The sequence below is a fragment of the Halichoeres trimaculatus genome, unplaced genomic scaffold (genome assembly GCF_033239565.1).
Source record: "Halichoeres trimaculatus isolate MK-OKI-2021-1 unplaced genomic scaffold, fHalTri1.1 fHalTri1_scaffold_20, whole genome shotgun sequence".
Lineage (NCBI taxonomy): Eukaryota > Metazoa > Chordata > Actinopteri > Labriformes > Labridae > Halichoeres > Halichoeres trimaculatus.
In genome coordinates this window covers 7,889,088-7,903,368 of record NW_027437198.1, presented here as the reverse complement: position 1 = coordinate 7,903,368, position 14,281 = coordinate 7,889,088, and the positions used below count along the sequence as shown (strand labels likewise).

Here is a 14,281-nt window from a genome sequence, read left to right as displayed (position 1 = left end):
TGAGAGTTAATGCACCTGTATTTAAAATCGTGTCTGTATCTAATAGATGATGAAAACAAGAACAAAACTCAAGGCCTGAGACAAACTATGAGCATGCACATCAAACAACTTCTTCAACTTCCTGGACAATTGTGGAGTTTGTTAGCAGACCCTAGGTTATTTGATCATTTAAACAAAGTTTCTCAAAAAATATCCTAACACTATTTGTTTGATCTTTCAGCTTTTTATCAATAATTTGGAATATATTCTCATTTCATTTGCAGAGCGTAAGATACTTGCATCATTTATGCATGTCTTATGAAGCAGTGGGGTTGCATTCCTCTAAGACTTTAACCAGCAGGAAGCAGCTTTAGCCTGCACATAAAAATAATCTGCCAATCACATCCCAACATCACAGGTTACATACATTTCTATATTTAATGCTCATCTATAAAACACTTCTCAAGGGGTTATGGACTTGACTATTTCCTGGCCAGTGTATCTAATCCCTGAAGCCTCTGCTGGTTACCCAGCAACTGTTGTAGGCTGGTATAAAGTCCAACACAAGCCAGGGAGAAGAATATTGTTGTGTATACAACTTGACTTTTTTTTTTTTTTTAGAGTAAACAAACCAAGATGTGGAGCGATCTTTAAAGATGCAGCTGGACAGATTTAGTTACCTCCTGACAGAGTGAGGCTCTCTGTTTCCCCTCAGAAGAAGTTTGTGCCATTCTTATCATCAACATAAACAGATTAAAGCAAATGAAGTGCAGCCTTTATGGTGAAGCTGTTTTGACGTGGATGGTGAATGATGCTGAGACGTGTCTTTGTTGTACAGACGGGTTTTCACAAAGGGTTAAAAAACAAAATTTCACAGAGTCAAAGAAAAAGAAACGAAACAGCAACAAAACCCAGATAAGAAGCAGAAACCCTCCTGATAAATCATCTAGTGCAAGATTTCTCTTCCTGTATCTGGTGCAAATTAACTGATTCTCTACCAGCTGCTCGATCTCACTCCCTAAATCTGATTTTTTTTGTTTCAGTTAATGAGCAGAATGAGGAAGAGCTTTCATCCAGCTGCAGCGAGAGCAGCTCAAACACCTTCAGCACAGAACTTTTCTGTCACAGGATGGCGTTCTGTCCGTCAGCACTCCTGATTAGTATTCTGCTCATGACGGCATCGTTGACTGACTGATCTTTACAAATGAATACTTCCTGCTTCTACATCCAAGTTGAAACACATTATAATTTATGGGCACCTCATTCTGACTAAGCTAAGCTTCCACATTCCCACACTTTGTAATAGGTGTTTGTCAAAATTAAACAAATAAACACTCTGTCATACCTATTATTTTAAAGTAATATCATGTATTTGAGTGTTTCAACTCAAAGAAATCAAGACTCAGATCCTAAATCTAACAGAGCTGATGGTTTAGGATGACAACCCTGCTCACCCCTGGCTGTATTTCTGGGTGACACATGTTTGTGTTCCTTTTTAGTATCAGCTTTTCTGGCCATCATCTCACAGTAGTGTACGCTGTTAAATCAATGTGTTTTGGTTAAGGAGGAGATATCCAAGAAAGAAAAAGCAGGTGTGAATTTTATCAACCTAAAGCACCATTTGGTTTTTAAACTAACTACATACCACAAGGGATGGGGACACCCGGTATCTGGCAATAGGTATCGGTACTCAGTGGTACCAATTTTTGGTACTTTTTTGTATTTATGTGGTAAAAAATATCAATTTGTTTAATAATAAAATGAAAATTCTTTTTGATTTAACATATTTGTTTTTCGATATATAACCTTATAATGCTGTATTCATGCCCAGTATGGAAATCACCTTCTCTTAAACTCCTTCACAGTCACAAGGATGCATTTAGGGACCTAAATATGGTACCCTTTTGATTTTAGGTGAATTGGTACCCGGTACTTTTGACAGGATTCATTTTTTACTTTTCCAACGTTTCAGGAGTCAGAAAGAAAAAGATGGACAAAGCTGAACTGCCTTGTGTTATAGTGAGGAAAAAGTCTGAAATCACATCGAATGACATCAGCAGCAGGCTTTTGGCCGTGTTAATACAGCAGGTAGCTATGTTTACTTCAGGAGCCAAAAAAGGATCCTTATGTCACTAAGGAGCGGTTATGTAACACTAATATACAGTACATAGATAGCACTGAACTATTGATGTTTGTCTTCAGGGCAGCTCACGTTGTTCACTTGATGTTTGATCATGAATATTTTATGACAGCATGTTTCACATTACCCTGTCAGTCAAGATCTCCTTTTTACTCTGCCTCATGTCAGTGAAGACAATTAAAGTGACAGAAACTGAGGTTTGGTTGGCTCTGCTGGGGCTGTTAAAGCCAGCACGTTTGATCGAGATGTTTTTCCGTCTTTTTGTCTCATGGGAAGCAGAGGTGTGTGGGTACCTGGCATGTGCATGGTGGTTATGGTGGTGGTGGTGATCAAAGTCGTGGTTGTCTCCTCCTCCACGGGCAGAGAGGACATGGTGTTCCTGGATCCCGTCTGGCTGGCAGCAGAGGAGGAGCTTAAAGCTGTGGTGAGCAGCCCGGGTGATATGGCGGTGGATGCGGTGGATTCGGTCTGCCCGATCCCGGGTACAGCCTGAGTTGGGTTAGTGGTGGTGCCTGCACATTCAAAAAGTTCAATTCAATGAGAGGCATCACCTATGATGTTCTTTACATCAGTGGTCCCCAACCCCAGGGCCGTGGACCAGTGCTGGTCCATGGGTCAAATGGTACAGGCCGCACATAAAATAATCTCAACTTACATTATTTCAGTTTGATTTTGTTTTGTTATCTGATTCTGAGCGATGTTTTATTTTGAAAAATGACCAGATTCTCTCCATTATACCGGTCTATGACTCATTTTTGAGGCCAAACCCCCAAGCTAGCAAAATGGGCAAAAAACCAAACATCTCTGGAAAGTTTCTTGGTGCAAGATAAAAATGCCGGTCGGTGAAAATATTGTCTGACATGAAACTGGTCCGTGGCGCAAAAAAGGTTGGAGACAGCTGCTTTACACCACATCAACTGTCCCACAAAGGCCCTTCGACCTACCTGTGCCTGCAGAAGACTCTCCTAAGTATCCTTTACTCTGCAAAGCAGCGTGGATCAGGTCACCCAGAGGGTAGGAGTCGGGGGTTGATGTTGGTGGTGAATCAGGCTCAGGAGTCATAAAGCTCATACCTGAAAGAGCCATGACTTATTACATTTGCACAATACAGTTAATCACAAATTGATGTGTTTAAAAAATGCATTTCACAAAAATGCTTTGTAAGATCTCTCTGTGTTGGGAAACCCCAAGTTCCTGACAGTAAAAGGAGGAAAAATGTGCATGCATTGGAGAACATCTTTGTGCACACACACACACACACACACACACACACACACACACACACACACACACACACACACACACACACACACACACCTCTGTTTAAAGTTACCTGAGACAAGGGGGATCATAGAGACCAACAGCATCGCAGAGAGGCGTGTGTACCCCATGGCTTTGGATGAAACTGAATGACCTGAGAAGGTTAGAATGAGCAGACTAATTAGTAAAATCTTATGTAACAGAAACCTGTAAAGAAAACCATTTCTGTGTCTTGTGCTGTAGTGCATTGCAATGTTTTATTACATTCCTGATGAATAATACTGGTGAGGTAACGCATAGCTAGTGATTAGATCATTTCATATTCTCTCGCACTTCAAGTCCTGAGCATCTGTTTACATCACACAGGCCTCAATGACTCGGACTGGGGGATCACTGCGATGTGAGAATGTAAAAGCTCAGCTCATTCGATCAGTAAAACGTGTATTCAGTTAGCATCCAGCAGAAGCGGACATGACATGTTAGCATGTGTTATTTCACAGGTGAAGAAATGAGGAGCAGGTAGACATCGCACGCGGTGTAAGGTTAAATATGCACGCGCTCCCCCTGCATCTTCTTCCCCAAATCTGCAACAACATGCCCGAAAATGCGCTATCCCAAAAATTCAACACACACCGCAGGTAGCCCCTCAACCCGAATCCACCTTCAACCTGTTAACGGAGTCAAAAAGCCCCTCTGCTGCCAGTCGAGGCGTTTCCTCGCAGAAATTGTCAGCCTGGTGTGTGACAAAATGATGGGGCTAAACCAGGCAGCATCACTCGCACCTCCCCCGGCCCTCCTTGTGCGGAGGATGGATTTTGGCATCAGTCATCACATCCGTGACACCGACAACCATCCCTGCGATGTTTAAAGGTGTCTGCCGCTTACCTTTGACTTCCAGGCTGCGTCCTGTGCGCTCTGTTACTCAGTCTGTATCCTGTTGCTTTAGGCCCCGGGAACACGGCGGGGTTTGTGCTGGTGAGATGCCCCTAGCTGGTTACCGTGTGGTTGACGCATTCGGCTATGATGTGAGGGCATTTGTGTTGAAGCTCCAGGTGCGCTCTAGCGGCCGCATATGGAAACTGCAGCGAGGCGCGCGAGAGATCCACATTTTGTCTGTGGGCGCTGGAGGAGCTGTCCACCAACACGGTGCTGAAGTGTGTCCGAGCATCCCTGCACGGTTCATAAAGGTAAACAGACAGACATGCGGCACGCTGTGTGAACCTGAATGTTTAACAGCCTGCATGTGCTACAGTTAATGCATGGCGAAAACCTTCTTTGCCGTGTTTTTCCTGTGATGGATCGGTGTTTGCGATTACACGGAATGCGGACATTAAACATGAGCCAGCTGGAGGTTGCTGCAGAGAGCAAACAAAATGAATGCTGATGTAAGAGCCAAACAAACGGACCAGATCCACCATGCACGGAGCAGGTCATGATTTGTAACTGAAGTGTTGGGTTGTGGATGCTCCCGGAGGTGAATGTTTTCATGTTGCATGTAATCGATGCGCGACCACAGAAGGGATACGGTGAACGCCTTCTGAGAGCCCTCCCTCCTCAACACATCTGCACGTACACGTACACTCACGTACATACTGATGCGCGCAGATGCATTTTGTTAACATTCAAATGAATGTTTGTTTCTACTTTCCCTAACTTCACAAATATATTTAACATTGATATTCCCACCATACAGTAAACTTTTACAGACATTTGTATAAGAGTCCCTGTAATGTGAGTCAGTCCCTGAAGCATTTCATCTGAGTGTTGAAATGAAATGTGATTCTAGTTCAAAAGACGCAAAAGAGACAGAAATCTCAAGCCTGTGTAGGGGAAAACGGGGTTGGCTGTCACACGCATTATATCTCGCCACCAGAGTGCGCTGTCTGTTTGTGGAATTTAGATCAGAGCTCATACACGAAGTCTTCCCTGGAGTAAGACAGCTAAACTTGAGGCGAGAGGACTTGTGTTTTTCACGTCAAAGTGCAAATATTCAGCTTCACAGTATTTTTCTTCTAGACTTTTACCATAGACTGTATAAAATATGTACATAGTCTCTGTGACATCACCCGTCTGTTCCTGACTCAGTGAAATGAAGGCAATCTGCAGACGCAGCCACAGTGGATATGATGCAGGCTTTGAGTTTCCTGTCTAACAGCTATGGGGCGCCCATCAGTCACATGAGCTGAGCTGTGTCTCTGATTGGACAATTAGATGATCCAAATATCTTCGAAACTGCAGAGCAGAAAGTGACACAGGAGTGTATTTATATAGCACATTTCAGCATGGCAATTCAAAGTGCTTTACAGACAGAACATATTAAAAGAAAACAATGAAAATTCAATTAAAATAAATGAAATACAATAAAACAAAATAAGTTTGAAAGAAAAAAAAAGTTTAAACAGGTGCATCGGTAAAATGACTCCCACTCCTGTACCACTCCCAGGCAATACATTGACTTTTATTTGAGTTTCTACACATTCTATTTTAAATTACTATTGTCTTCAGGTGAATGTAGTTCTTTTCACTTGTGTTACGGTGTAAGCTTATTGGGAATAAACTAGAAAATGGCATGACCCACAAGATTTCCAAAAAAGAATGTCAGCCTCTACCGCAGAGTTAAAAAAAAGTTCACCCCCATACAGTTTGTGCTGAAAGTGAAAGAAGTGTTTCAGATCTGAGCTGTTTTTTTGACCCAGGGTGCAAATAGGGTTTTCTTCTTAAATGCTGTAAAAGCCCATTTTTTTAGGATTCCCGATCAACAGCAACTTTTAGTACTTCCACATAGGCTTCATTTCTTTTTAAACCGCATGTTGCCCCTTGGCTTTTACACAGTAAGTCTCTAACAAAAAATTGTTACCCTTTATAAGTGTGAAGGGAAAGCTATGATTTGGATTGTTAAACGCTAGCTAACTAGCTGTTACCATAAATATCATAAAGAATGGACACAGTCTCCATGACGTCACCTGTCTTTTCCTATTAAAATAACAATGTGACAAAATACCCCATCGTGTGACAACCATCCTCATGATTGGGTCGGATGTCACAATGTGTCAGAATGTCTTTGGTGTTTCATTCATTTACTCTTTGTTACAATGAGTTAGAAAATGAGAGGGATAGACAGTTTAAGCCAACAATTTAAGCCTCAGTTTAAAGTAGGAATGACTGTTGAAAGATGTTTTGATGATGAGCAATACACACTTAAGTAAAAAAGTGTGACAGCCAACCCCATTCTCCCCTACAATCTACATCTTTCATGTGGTCTACAAAAACACAAAGTAAAAAAAGATACTGTAACAGATGAATAGCACAGATAAAGCTACATCCACAGTTAGTCTGGCCATAGCAATGAAATAAATAGTCCAATTCAAGACTTATGTAACTCCACGAATAAAGTCAACAGCAACTAAACCAATGAGCGGGTGGATCTGTGATGGACTGGTAACCTGTCTGTAATGTAGACTAAAGGCCCTCTGTGACCCCGAAGGAGATTAAAGTGAAGAAAATAATTGAGTTGACTGTCTGAAACCAGCGCTGGGAGTCACTGACCCTGGCTGGCGCTTATCAGCAAAACACAGCCTCTCCACCCCTGTCTGATCTAGGAAGCTTTGATGAAGCCAGTGTCTTCAAATCACTGATCATATTAAACAAACAAAACGCTTTCTCTCTGTTTTTGTTTCAGCGCTTTGTGCTCTGAAAAAAAGGATGCACTGGTCAATGAACACACTACCCTTGCCCCCGTATGTTGAGCTGGGCGTCCAATCACTGAGCGGCCTTCTGTGGACCCTGCTCCTGCTTTTTCTGTGGCACTGTTATCGGATAGGCTCGGACCTGCCCATCCCGGGTCACGGGCATGCTGGGAAGCTCAAGTCAGGCTCCAGGCGGGCCATGATGTCCCGGAGCGGTAGCTGTGCAGGAACCAAATGTAACGCACGATCCAAGCTGTCAAGAAGTGATCCAATCACCCCCTTTATTTCCATGGAAACAGAGGACAATGAGGAGCAGGGACGGGCCTACCTCACCCCAGTGCTGAGTCATGCTTTGTTCCCAACTCAGGCCTCTGCAGAAGCCAAGAAACTGTACACAGCTCTGCAAGAGTATGCCAAGCGCTACAGCTGGGTGGGCATGGGCCGCATCCATAAGGGGCTCCGTGAGCAGGTACAAGTTTAACCTTGAGGAAGTGGAGCTAGTTTTTCATAACAACAACAACAAAGGATATCTTATTGTGTGAAAAGGATGACATCTACCAAGCTAATCTGTTCAAACTAGGGATGTCCCCATCAGATCACGTGACCGAAAATCGGGGCTGATCACATAATTACAGACCTGATTGGAATCAGACATTACATCCCAATCAGGGATTTTTATCAGATCTCTAATATTTCAAAACAAATTGGAAAAATAACAGCTTAGTTTTTCTACCGTTATCTGGTGGTACAGAGTTAGACTGTCTCAACTCCACACAGAAACAACACAGGGCATGACTTCACTTTGCTGGAGTGACACTATTGGTTGAATGCTGTAAAGTGGGTGATGTATCGGAGTAGAAGTATCAGATTAGGACTCTGTATAAGCAGATGATCAAAATCAAATGACTTGGGGCAAAAAAAAAACTGATCAGGACATCCCTTAGTTTAAACTATACCTTAAGAATAAGTTAAGTTTCCTTCATTTGATGATATGAAAACATCATCCAGAACTGACCACAGGTGTTTCCTTGTTCTTACCTAGGTCAGACTGAACGATCACTCCACCATACAGAAGCCTCATCTCTTCTTTCTCCCTGATGTCCCAAGTGTTCCCTTCTTCCCTCGTGATGCTCATCGACACGACATCGAGGTCTTAGAGGCAAACTACTCTGTAATCTTGGCTGAATTCAAGGCTGTTTATCAGCGGGGCATTGACCCAAAACTGGGCTGGACCTGTCTGGGGCCAAAGGTACAATTTATTATCTCTTTAAGCAAGGACTAGAGTGAGAAACAGTTCACTTTGTCACGATTACAAATGATTTATTCATTTTCAACTTTCTAATTCATACCAGGGGTTCTTTTTGGCTACATGGAATTTAAACACTGCAATTACTCAGTCTGCTCCAGAACTTTATGGCTTAGATTTGTTTGGCTGAAGGGACGAACACTCTTGAAACACTCTTGGCAAACATAGACAAACATAGAAATATACTGTATATTTATTATTATACAAACACCACATCACTTCTTCCCTCAGTAAAACCAAGAAAAAGAACAGGAGTGCAGACAGTTAAGACTTATATATAAAAAAGGGCAAAAAAAAACTTACCGGAAATGTCCAGGAGGAGGAAACACACACGTAGCCGGATATTTGGGAAACCGCATACATTTTCATACATTTACGCCTGTCATCCACACAAAACCGCAGCTTTACGTCACTCAAAACGATGTTTTCTGAAAACTCCGGCCAAAGTGAAGCTTTTGTAAAACTACAGTTTCGGTTCTCAAACGTCACAGCTGAACGATGGAGGCTCATTCTGATTGGCTGGCATGGGTTTTACGTCAGGTTTGGCATGCCTCGAGCCGCACTTACCAGCGGATTTACCCGCTGCGTGTGGGCGAAAGTATTTTCAAAACGAACGGTGTACCACGTTACGGTACGTGAGGACATGGCCACACACCAAAGAGGAGCAGCAGGTGTGGACACAGGTGAAACTAATGAGGGTAATCAAAGTGGAGGGAAACACACGAGGACAGGAAGTAGAATTTAGGGAGCAAGAACTACAAATTAAAACAGGAAACACAACTGACCTCAGGGCATCTTTTAGCCTATTTAAGGGGAGAGTTGGTGCATGAACTCCCTGCTACCAGTCCTAACTGATCTGAATAATTCCATCTGCAAGAGATTACATTTCTGTACACTACCAGAAGGAAACTATCTGTACTCAAATGGAACTTTTATGTTAGTGAAAACACATCTTCAGGGGGCTGACTGTGACTTTCTAGTACAAGTGTATTTTACAGTTTACTGAGACTTTAGCATTGTTTTAGTTTGCTTGTCATTTTTTGACCATTGCATGCACTGCAAACCTGGATAAGTTAAGTTTACTTGAAAAATGCTTGTAAACCGGTTACCTAAAAAAAGTTAATAATGAAATATGAAACTTAATTAATTTAGCTCAACATCTTAAGTAGTTACAATTATTATGAAAAGTCATCCTACTGATGGCCTTTAATCAAACAAACCTGATGCTTATTTCTTACAAATTAAAATATTAAAGGATGTTAAAAAAATGTTGCATTTCACTGTAAAACATAATAAGTTGACCTTTCTCAAAACTGAAAGATGTGATATCAATAAATTTTCCTTATGAATTAAGTAAATGTGATTGAAACAAATTGAAGCAGATCTGAACAACTAAATTAAGTAAATTATTAAAGTACAGCTGGGTCTCATATTGCCGTCTCAACAAAAATCAGCTCTAACATCATAACTTTATTAACCGTGAGTGAGGAGGGAAGGCAGTAGATATGAGACCCTACTGTACATTGAAAGATTGTTCTTCAGGGGGCACAGGTTGTCTGAGCCCCACGGCACTGACTGGTGGTCTGTGCTCCATGGCACGGGGTCTTGTACCTATTGACTTTTGCAGTATGCCTAATGGTTAATATAAAACATATAGGAGAGCATGGACAGCTAAACGATTCCACAAGGAGCACAGATGCTCGTCAATGCTGTAACCCACAGACAGACAGTCTGTATCATGTGGAGCACAGACAACCTGTGCCACTGCTGCATGTCTAGAAGTACAGCAGCTGTGTCCCCTCCTCACTCACGGTTACAAAATGCAGTCATAGAAACTAATGATTTTAGTTCAGCTGAAGTTGTGTTTACTTAAACAGTAACAAAAGTTAAATCTACTCAGAAATCATCAGTTTTAACACTGAAAACTCAGACATTTCAGTAAATTGAACTTACTGACAAATTTTAAGTTTTGACGGCTTAATCCAATTGAGTAATTTGAACTTTAGGGTTCATGGTGTGTGTTCAATCTTCACAGTTGGACTTTATATCTTTCAGGGCCAGCCTGTGTTCCCTCTGTACAGCGCTGGCGTCTGTGTGGCAGGTAACTGTCGCTCCTGTCCCTACACGTACCGCACACTTCTCTCTCTTCGTACATTCATAAGCAGCAACTCATTGGGATCTGCTGGATTTTGGCTGCTGGGGCCTGGGACTACACTCGGGAGCTCATATGGACCCACCAACACACGCCTGCGTTGTCATCTCGGTGAGTCAGTGGGTGGCATTCACAACATTATCCTCTGGGTAAGCTTTTATATCACGTTCATTTTAAAAATCACGTGGCTTGACTGTATTAACACGCCTGAACCCTGTGACATGCATTGTGTAATGATATCATACTTTAATAAACTAAAGAGGGAAAATAGTAATTACCAGTAATGCATCATTATGTGGGTCATGGCTGAGGCTCTATTACCCCTTAGCCCAGTTGTGTGCTGCTCCATCTGGCTTTAATCCTCTGTTTTAAACACAGACAGAAATAGAGTACAGGCTCTTCTCAGCACAGGATTTTGTTGCCAAACTGTACAAACTGACTCTAATTTTGTAGGTCTGCAGACTCCGCCCTCGTGTGAGCTGGTGGTGGGAGGAGAGCCTCAGTGCTGGTCCGAGGGACACTGCCTCCTGGTTGATGACTCCTTCCTTCACACTGTGTCTCATAAGGGTTGGTGAATCATGCCTTTTTGTCGTATTCAATTAAGTTCAACATAATTTGCTGGTTGGTTGGGTTCAAAAAGAGGATTTTAGAGTCACTGATGTGAGTGGATGTGAGCATGAAAAATTGAAGCTCATGGGGAAATGCTTAAGACTGCACTTCTCCCAGATTCAGCTCGAGGATGGCTGCAGACTTTTTACAGATTTTTACAGCATTAATAATATATTTACAGCCTGGTTCATGAAATGGCCTGGGTTTATTTCTCTATCTGCACACACTGTCTAAGTATTCAACTGTTTTCTAAGTTGAGTTCAGAACTACTAATATGGTCTCCGTCAACGATAAGCTTCAAAAGTCTGTATTTGTAACAAAAGAGTGATGTCACAGAGACTACATCTACAGTCATGGCCAAAAGTTTTGAGAATGGCACAAATTTTGGATTTCACAAGGTTTACTGGCAATTTAAAAAAAAAACCTTTTGTCAGATGTTCGTATGGTATAATGAAGTACAACTATAAGCAAACCAGTGGCGATTTCTCTAAGACTGCAAAGGAAGCTCAGCTTCCCCTAAAATGTCCCCCAAAAAAGTAGTAATATGTTCTGCTGTGTGTACATTTCATTGACAAAATATGCACTAGAATTCCTTCATCTTTTGCTCAGAATCAGCTCCTATCACAGGTAACTGGCTCCACCTCCTTCTCATTCATCCCCGCAGCGTCTCAGCGATTTAACACAGTCGGATGCTCAGCGTCTTCTGACTTCAGCGGGGAAGCGTAGAGTGGGTTGTTCCACTGTGGAAACTGGACCATTGGATAAACGCTGGGCTTTGTCCCGCCCATCAGATGCCGAGCGTCTCTGGGGGTCTATGAGGCAGTGGGCTGGCCTGGACGCTGGGCTTCTGCATGATGATCGGATGATCTGTCTGAGGCCGAATTCCTTTTTGATTGACAGTGAAATGAGCCAGTCAGCGATCCTGAAGTATAACCCTCCACCGGAGCATCTTCTGTAGAGGGGAGCTTCTCCTGTTCAAAGCAGCTCAAGTCTGACACCAGCAACACAGTGGGCCAAGGCCGTTTAAGCAGTCTAGCTCTTCTGGCCATTGAGAGAACACTGGTAAAATCCCTGAAAAAAACACCTGGTTGGTACGACAGGGTCACAGATCATTCTCTTGAAAGGGAACGGAGGGTAGAATTAACGTTTAAATAAATAAACAAATTTATGATATAGGCCGGAAAAAAATGAGCTTCCCCTTTTTAACTGACCTGCAGCCGCCACCGAAGCTAACTATATGTGTGTCAACTTTTTATTGAAGAATCCAACTAGTTTAAGCAAATACTTAATATTTACAGTGTTGACCCTTCTTCATTAAGACTTCTGCAATTCTCGACATATTAAATATCAGTTTCTGGGCAAAATCTTGAATGACAGCAGCCCATTCTTTGATCAGCACCTGGAGTTGATCACAGCTTCTGGGTTGTTCTTTGCCCACCTTCTTTTTGAGAAGTGACCACAGGTTCTAGATGGGATTAAGATCTGGGGAGTTCCCTGGCCATGGACCCAAACTTTCAACGTTTTGTTTACCAGGCCACTTGGTTATCACTTTTGTCCTGTGACATAGAGCTCCATCGTGCTGGAAAAGCATTGTTCATCTCCAAATTGCTCCTGAATCATTGGGAGAAGTTGCTCTTGGAGGATGTTTTGATACCATTCCTTTTTCATGGCAGTGTTCAGAGACAACATTTTGAGCAAACCCACTCCCCTGGATGAGAAGCAACCCAACACATGAACGGTGCCAGGGTTCTTCAATGTTGGCATGATGCAGGACTCATGGTAGCACTCACCTTTTCTTCTCTGGTCAATCATTTTTCCTGACGTCCCAAACAGCCTGAAGGGGGCTTCATCAGAAAAAATGACTTTACCCCAGTACTCAGCAGTCTAATCCCGATTGTTCCTGCAGAATTTCCATCTGTCCTTGATGTTTTTCTTGGAGAGAAGTGGCTTCTTTGCTGCCCTTTTTGACACCAAGCCATCCATGGTAAGCAGGAGAAAACTCTAAAGAACCACTACCCTTTCATACCGACTGGTCTGCCCTTCTAATCACCATGACAGAGTGATATCAGCTGTCTCCTCCTCATTAACCTTTTCTCCTGAGCTCACAAGATCATCACTGACATGTTTTTGCGGGCCATTTTATAAGGCTGAAATGAAGTGGCTGGGATGCAGTAGTTTTTTGTTTCAAGGTCATTTTTCATGTCAAGGAGTGAATTGGCAATTATTTACAATTTATCTGATCACTCCTCACATTGTAGAGTTAATACAAACTACCACTAAAAGAATTGAGGCAGCAAACTTTGTGAAAACCAAATTTTGTGCCATTCTCAAAACTTTTGGCCTCGACTGTACATATCATACAGTCTAAGGTGGTGGTTTCAAAATGGAGAAAAGATGAACCCTGAACCACATCATTTACCCCCTCCTCAGGACCCTCAGATGCCGGACCTCGAGTCATCCTGAGTGTTGATCTCTGGCATCCAAACGTAGCTGCAGCAGAGAGACAAGCTTTGGACTTCATGTTCAGCCCTGACTGCTGAATTCACTCCTCTACTTCCCCAAAAAAACAACAACAAGCTGGGGATGCCTTACTTTAGCCCTGCTTGTTGTCGGTCATGCATCTCATTCCAGTCGATGAATCACTGTGTGAATCTGACCTAAGAGTTACACGAGCCATTAGCCACACTTTCAGGTGGTGTCGGATTTATGGTCTACACCAGCAAGTGCCACGCTGAATGCAGTATGGGTGATGTTAGACGATGCGAGTTTGGCTGCAAACTGACATCGTCTGAAAGCACAAAGATATCGAACCAATGAGGAGCAGGAGAGGTGTTGTAAATCTTGTCTTACATCATATATTATGCTCGTGAATGCTTCCTGCATGTGAAACTTCTCTGTCCTGATAACTGGACTTGCATGTTCTCATATGCCTTCAGGAAGGAGAGGCTGTTAAAAAGTCTCAATGTTTATTTTTTGATTTTTAGGTGGATTAACTTTGACTCAGCCAAAAAAACTGTGAAAATGAATCGTGTTTATGAAGATTTCTATTTATTTTTCTTTCCATAATGGATGCCAAACTTATACAGACTTTTGCATACTGTGGTTCTTCTCTTTTCCTTTTTATTATCCTCTGTGTGTAACTGTTTGTT

At 42.3% G+C, this 14,281-nt stretch overlaps 2 protein-coding genes across 3 annotated transcripts in view; one reads left to right on the top strand and one right to left on the bottom strand.

Moving 5' to 3' along the window:
• The window catches only part of sez6l2 (seizure related 6 homolog (mouse)-like 2), a 20,302-nt gene extending 15,881 nt beyond the window's left edge, over positions 1-4,421 (bottom strand). Inside the window, exons 1-4 of one of the 2 annotated variants that reach the window (XM_074696138.1) lie at positions 4,265-4,421; positions 3,453-3,533; positions 3,064-3,192; positions 2,413-2,631 (exon numbers count right to left, since the gene is read on the bottom strand). In XM_074696138.1, coding sequence (XP_074552239.1) covers positions 2,413-2,631; positions 3,064-3,192; positions 3,453-3,510 — 406 coding nt within the window. In that variant the 5' untranslated portion in view covers positions 3,511-3,533; positions 4,265-4,421. Of the gene's footprint in view, positions 1-2,412; positions 2,632-3,063; positions 3,193-3,452; positions 3,534-4,012; positions 4,075-4,264 lie in introns of those variants that run through there. The other variant, XM_074696139.1, reaches the window with a different exon arrangement.
• On the top strand, positions 4,411-14,281 carry asphd1 (aspartate beta-hydroxylase domain containing 1). Its single transcript, XM_074696140.1, has 6 exons — positions 4,411-4,566; positions 7,059-7,534; positions 8,108-8,314; positions 10,427-10,634; positions 10,977-11,090; positions 13,563-14,281. The coding sequence occupies exons 2-6, from the start codon at positions 7,082-7,084 to the stop codon at positions 13,670-13,672; spliced, it is 1,092 nt and encodes a 363-aa protein (XP_074552241.1). The 5' UTR covers positions 4,411-4,566; positions 7,059-7,081; the 3' UTR covers positions 13,673-14,281.